The sequence below is a fragment of the Sceloporus undulatus genome, chromosome 2, assembly GCF_019175285.1.
Source record: "Sceloporus undulatus isolate JIND9_A2432 ecotype Alabama chromosome 2, SceUnd_v1.1, whole genome shotgun sequence".
NCBI lineage: Eukaryota > Metazoa > Chordata > Lepidosauria > Squamata > Phrynosomatidae > Sceloporus > Sceloporus undulatus.
Genome location: NC_056523.1, coordinates 25,090,095 through 25,096,774, shown reverse-complemented (window position 1 = coordinate 25,096,774; position 6,680 = coordinate 25,090,095). Strand labels below are relative to the sequence as shown.

The 6,680-nt window shown below is 45.2% G+C and overlaps 1 protein-coding gene across 1 annotated transcript in view; it reads left to right on the top strand.

Moving 5' to 3' along the window:
• Positions 1-3,470: 3,470 nt before the first annotated feature.
• PDHB (pyruvate dehydrogenase E1 subunit beta) overlaps positions 3,471-6,680 on the top strand; it is an 8,248-nt gene continuing 5,038 nt past the window's right edge. Inside the window, exons 1-5 of the mRNA XM_042454814.1 lie at positions 3,471-3,630; positions 4,878-4,985; positions 5,310-5,372; positions 5,515-5,550; positions 5,817-6,102. Of these exons, the coding sequence (XP_042310748.1) occupies positions 3,517-3,630; positions 4,878-4,985; positions 5,310-5,372; positions 5,515-5,550; positions 5,817-6,102 (607 nt within the window). The 5' untranslated portion in view covers positions 3,471-3,516. The remainder of the gene's footprint in view (positions 3,631-4,877; positions 4,986-5,309; positions 5,373-5,514; positions 5,551-5,816; positions 6,103-6,680) is intronic.

The following is a 6,680-nucleotide window of genomic DNA, read 5'->3' as shown; positions in this document are numbered from 1 at the left end:
AGGATGGGGCCATGGCAAAGTGCATTATTTCTGCAGTGTAGGAACAATGTATCCTCGAACAATGTAGTGCGATGAGAACTTTAATGTGTGTTGGTTTCTTCATTACTAAGGAGCCCTGGTGGTGCAGTGGTTAAATGCCTGTACTCACAAGGATGTGAGTTTGATACCATCCAGAGGCTCTGGGTTGACTCAGCCTGGCGTCTTTCTGTAGGTCGCTAAAATGAGTCTCCAGCTTGTTGGGGGCAATTAGCTTACAGTTGTAAACTACTTAGACACTGTTAGTTCTATGAAGCAGTATATAAATGAAGCTGTTTGTGTTTGTTTTGAAATGTACTTGCTCTTGCTACTAACTAGGGTTGTCCTTTAAAGTGATAAGCAAGAAGTGGTGTCAAACTCAATTACTTCTACAGTGCAGGTACATCCATGAGAGCCAGCATGGCACAGCAGTGGTTTCAGCGTCAGACTATGATTCTGGAGGCCAGGATCTCAGTCTCGGCTCTGCCAAGGAAACCCACTGAGTGACCTTGGTCAAGAGGTTACGCTCTTTCAGCCTCAGGGGAAGGCAATGGCAAACCCCCTCTGAGGAAACTTGCCAAGGAAACTCCGTGATAAGGCCCCTGCCGTAGGGTTGCCATAGGCCGGTAATGATGACTTGAAGGCACGCTACAACAAGGTATACCCACAGTGTCATCATGCTCCCCTATTATGTTAAATACTGTACACTTGCTATATTGTTATGTATTAGGCCAGGGTATGCACTTCATGCTATACTGCTATATACCCCTTCAGCTGCCATGGCAACATCCTATGGAATCCTGGGATTTAGGGAGAGTGCATTGAGAAGAATGCTCAGCCAGGGAGCACTTCAGCCTCAATGAGCCACAAGGCCCAGGATTGCGTCATCATAATACAAATAATTCATTACACATTATTATAAAATTTATTATTATGCAATATATATATAATAAAATATAACAAAAATATTATTATATTATATTATTGTATTATTGCATAATAATATTAAACTTTATTACTGTATAATAATATAAATTTTATAATAAAATAATAAGACATAAAATAATACGATATATATACAGTAATAAAATAATTATAATAAAATAATAAAATGTATTTTTTTTTATTATAAAGTTTGTTTATATCCCGCCTCTCCAATTGGATCGAGGCGGCTTGCAACATTAAAACAGCATTAAAATACAAGTCCAAAATAATAAATAATGTCATCAAGCCCAAAGACCTATAAGACGTTGCCATGGCAGCTAAAAGGGGGTATAGCAGTAACTCACGATAAGGCAAGTCTTTGGCCCAATCAGCTTCCCGTAGGGATGGCGTGAGTGACGTAATGCCTGCGAGTGGAAGAGACGCTTTCAGCGCCATCCCAGTGTTGCCAACAAGCCTTGAAGATATTTCCCCAAACGTTTGGCCCCAAACTCACCAAATCCCCCGTATCTCGCCAAATATTCAGTCAAATCACCAAAAAGTCCCCGTAATGTTAATATGGCAATACAATGTAGCCCTAATTGAATAAAAATAATTGGAACTTATTTTAACTCTCAAAATTACCATTAAAACCAACCAAAGAATCTTTCAGTCCTTCTAATACTTTTAAGATGTTTATTTTGACATGAAGGGGGTTCAGGAAGCTTTGTGCCAAATAGAAACGTGTTCGGATGCAACTGCACTGCAGAAATAAATCCAGTTTGACATCCTTTTAATTGCCATGGCTCAGTGCTAGGGAATCCTGGGAATTGTAGTTTTCGGAGACATTTAACCTTCTCTCTCAGCAAACTCTGGTGTGACAACAAACTACAATTCCCAGGATTTCATAGCACTGGGCCATGGCAGTTAAAACGGTATGAAACTGGAAGATGCAGCCTGAGTTGGTCCAAGACACACCAGAAATAATCCAGTTTGAGACTGCTTTAGCTGCCCTGGCTCAGTGCTAAGGGAATCCTGGGAATTGTAGTTTTGTGTGACATTGAGCCTTCTCTATCAGAAAGGGCTCTGGTGCCACAACAAACTACAATTCCCAAGATTCCCTATCACTAAACCAGGAGAGTTAAAGCGGTCACAAACTGGATTATTTCTGCAGTGTGTTTTGGACCATGTCAAACCAGGGAATCCTGGGAATTGTAGTTTGTTGTGACATGTTGAAACACTGCTTTTACTGGCAGCCAGGGCTCCATGCATGGAATTCTGGGCTTGGTGGTTTGCCCAGATTCCCATCATCGCAGGGAGCCTTGCAGTTAGAAGCAGTGCCAAACTGGATTATTTCTGCAGTATGGATGGCAATGGAAAAGGGAATGAAAAAGAGAGCCACAAAATAAAATTCTGGGAAGACAGGGCAGCAGGGATGCCAACTGACCAGGTGCTCTGCCCATGCTCAGAGGCATATTTAATCACTAACACACACACTCTCTCTCTCTCAGGGACATCGCATTCACATGATCACACAACTAGTAGGGCTGCCCATGGAAGGGAGGGAAGATGGAGATAAACATCCCTGATTATTCTACCCAGGTGCTCTGCCCATGCTCAGAAGCCCCTAGTTTCCACCTCTTTTTCTCCTCACATCTCCTCTATTCTCCTACTTTCCCCCTCCTCCACTAGATTCTCCTCCTGTCAACCCAAATGGTCCACCTCACAGTACAACAACGACCCTGAGAGGTAGGCTTGGGGCACTCTGCCCGAGGTCAGGAATTCAGAAATTGCAATGTCACTCCAAGGCACACACAGCAGCAATCCATTAATGCATTAATTACCACAACATCAAGCCATGATCATAGCAGTGTCAACGATTGCCTTTGTGTGCCTTAAAACTTATGTCTTCCTTGGAAATGCTAAGGCAATTGGGAACCAGCCAAGATCCCTCCTTCCCTCCCTCCCTCCTTCCTCCTGGGCAACAGGCTGCAAGCATCCCGCAGCTGCCTCAGAAGTTCTGCAAAGCAACCAAGCTTAGCAGGAGATAGAAGAAGCAACAGCTGCCTGGCCGCCTGCCTGGCCCTTGCCTGCCGCTTTGCCCCTGGCTGAGCTCTTCCTGGGGGGGGGGGGGGGCAACCACTGTCCTCTCTCTGAGTGTCTGACACTCCAAAGGGCTGCTTGCTCTGTGGCCACCAGCCTCGCTCTCAGAGTCAGGGCTGGAGCTGAAAGGGGCAAAAGTCCCCAGACACCAAAGGCTCTGAAAAATCCCTATTTTGGTGTGAAAGTCACTGTAGGGCGACAGGGCCAATCGTTTTAGTCTCGCGAGACTTCAGGTGTAGTCACGTGTCCTGGTTGCTTGGCAACCGCTGAGTCCAAAGCGCCGGTAGCCGGAAATGAGGGGATTATCCGTATTCTAGTGGGAAAGAGCCCATCGTTTTAGTTCTCGCGAGAGTTGAAGTTTAGCCCCTCCCGCTCTTTCCGAGATTTTGGTGCCGTCTCCTGGTTGCTTGGCAACGACGGCGGCGGTGGGCGTGGCGCCGAGGGGGTCACGCCGAAGGGGTTGAGGGCATTTCCAAGATGGCGGCGGCAGTGGCAGTGACAGCTGTGCGCTGGAGGGGGCTGCTGAGGATTGCTGGGCTCCCTGGAGGCCCTCGGCGGGGCTTCCACGGCTCTGCGCCGGCCGCGGCTCAGGTAGGGCGCCTCCAGCTCCCAGAATGCCATAGCAGAGAGACAGGGAAAGATCGGCCACTCTCGGTCAGTGTTCCGTCTTGTGAGCCTCCGGGTGCCCTCTGGCTTTGTGCTCCGAAGAATGAGCGGAGAGAGTGAGCGCTCTCTGCGGATCCTCCGTTCCCTCAAGGCGTGGCGGGTGAGGCAGACGGGGCTCTCCGTCCTTTGGGCAGAAGGTCCCTCCTTTGGGTTGTTATGAAAAGGGGGGAAGGGCTTTGGCCGCAACATGGTCTTGGACCTGGCTTTCGCCCCAGATCCCCTGGGATTTCTGGCCCAACGTCTGGAGGCTGGGAATGAAACCTCGTCCGTGGCCTTTAGGAGCCTCCGCTCCCCTTGGCTCCAGGCGCTGTGGGAACTGCGGCTGCCTCGAAGGCCAAGCGGTCGTTTTCAGGGACTGTCATGCATTCTGCCCTTTTACCTGCTAGAAGTGACTCCAGCCATTGCTAGCCATTCTGAATGGAGGCGTTAGGACCCAGGGAAAACGGGAACTCAGGAGGCAGCAGGGCAAAAGCTAAAAACACTCATGATACATGCTTCTTGGTCCTGCTCAAAGAGGAGGACAAGGACAATGTAGAGCATGACTCAGTAATACCTAAAACAATATAAATGTAAATCCCGGCTTCTTGGAGGGCATGCAGTAAAAATGGAGGACATGATAAAAAGAAAAGCTAAAAGCAATATAAATATAAATGCATGCTTCTTGGTCCTGCTCAAAGTGGAGGACATACACAGAAAAATGCAGGCCATGGCCAAAACAAGAGCTAAAAGGCGACAAAACATCAAATGCTGCTGCTGGGTCAGGCTCAAAATGGAGGGCCTTTTGGGGGGCGCCTGGTATAGAATCACAGAACTCTTACTTTCTCACAGATCACTGCCAGAAGTGCACAGATCATAGAAATCACAGTTTTGAATCACAGATATTCCACAACCACAGTAACAGTTTTCACTGATATCTAAAAGTCACAGGTATTCCAATGACTAGGACTCTGGCCCACATAGAAAATGGAAAGGGCTGCCAAGAGTTGCAGCTCACCAACATCTGGAAGGCAGCACTCTGCCCAGCTCTGTACTGCTTTGGTGAGACTGGTACAAACAATGCACTCTTTCCAATCGATGTTCCCAGTTCAACTGCCAATTGAAATATATGCCTTCCTAGAACAGAGTATGGTTTATTGTAAAATGGCTTGTGGCTTTTGATATGTCATTAACAGGTGACTGTCCGCGATGCTTTAAACCAGGCTTTGGATGAGGAGCTAGAGAGGGATGAAAAGGTTTTCCTGCTGGGGGAGGAAGTTGCTCAGTATGACGGCGCATACAAGGTAAGAAGATGCCCAATGCAGTCCTTCAAAGGGCATAACTTTATTATTATTATTATTATTATTATTATTATTATTATTATTATTATCCTGCCTTATTCCCAGCAATGGAGCTTGGGGCAGTTTATAATGATTAAAACCAGTACAAAACAAAAATGTGCCCCAAAATCAGTAAAATGTGAGTGTATTATTTAAAACAATTTAAACAATCTATAGAGTGAAAACCATTTTAAAGTTCATTGAAACACAGAATATAATATTTATTTATTTACAGTGTTTATACCCCGCCCTTAATAATAACGTAACCTCCGCCTTTTAATCCTGCAGATTAGCAGAGGACTTTGGAAGAAATATGGCGATAAGAGAATAATAGATACTCCTATATCAGAGGTATGAAATCAGAACTTTTTTTTAACCATTTTTAGTTTTGGGAAACAAATTTGAATCAAAAACTGTGCTCCAGTAAAATGCATTTTCAAAAAACTGTGATTAAAGTTTCAGCCTCCGTTACATTTTGCTGCTTTCTCCCCAGATGGGCTTTACTGGAATTGCTGTGGGAGCTGCCATGGTATGTACCTTCTACACGTGTTTATGAATGTATGAAGATTTACAGTAAATGCAGAATATTACTAATTTTGGTTTAAAAGCAGTTGAGCAATAATTGTTAATAATGCATTGCTATTTACATAGCAACATCTGTGCATCTGCCATTTTAGAAAGAACAGACATGATAGATTCTTACTCCAAGAAGGGGGGAACCAGAGACAGAGATGAGCAGAGGGACAATGCACAATTCTTCCTTATGACATTAACGGGGTTTCTTTGTTTTAACAGGCCGGCTTGAGACCTGTGTGTGAATTCATGACTTTCAACTTCTCCATGCAAGCTATTGATCACATTATAAACTCAGCTGCCAAAACCTTCTACATGTCTTCTGGTCTGGTACCTGTCCCCATTGTCTTCAGGGGTCCAAATGGAGCCTCGGCAGGAGTAGCAGCCCAGCACTCCCAGTGTTTTGCAGCTTGGTATGGACACTGCCCTGGACTGAAAGTAGTCAGCCCTTGGAGTGCAGAAGATGCAAAAGGTCTTCTGAAAGCATCAATCCGGGATGATAATCCAGGTGAATGAAGCAAAAAACACTCTGTGTGTGTACTGTTGCTATCTTTTCGAGTGATATCTGCGTTAAAATCTTACTGCAATCACTGGCATTTCAAATACAAATCTGATTTATACAAATTATCCTGTGCTGAGTGTTCCAGACTTGGCTGAGGAGTTGCAATGGTAGTCAGTTCCTTTGAGGAGGAGGAGGAAAGAACTTACTCTTTTTAGTTTGCATTTAGAGACTAGATTAAGCAGGCTGTTTGGTTTGGTTGATGTTCTGTTTTCTCCCTTGCTGTGGTTCTTGAGCTAGGCTTTCTAAGTGTTTTTTGGATTTGTTTTTAGGTTTACACTGCAAATTTCTGTTCATTGCTTTGGGGACTGTTACACACTAAAAGTACTGTCATCTATAAATACAGCAAAATAATAAAATTATAAACAAAGAGCCCTCCTCCTGACCACCATCTTGAGGGGGAGAGAGGCCAGGCCTGGAAAGACTAAGAGCCCTCCTCCTGACCACCATCTTGAGGGGGAGAGAGGCCAGGCCTGGAAAGACTAAGAGCCCTCCTCCTGACCACCATCTTGAGGGGGAGAGAGGCC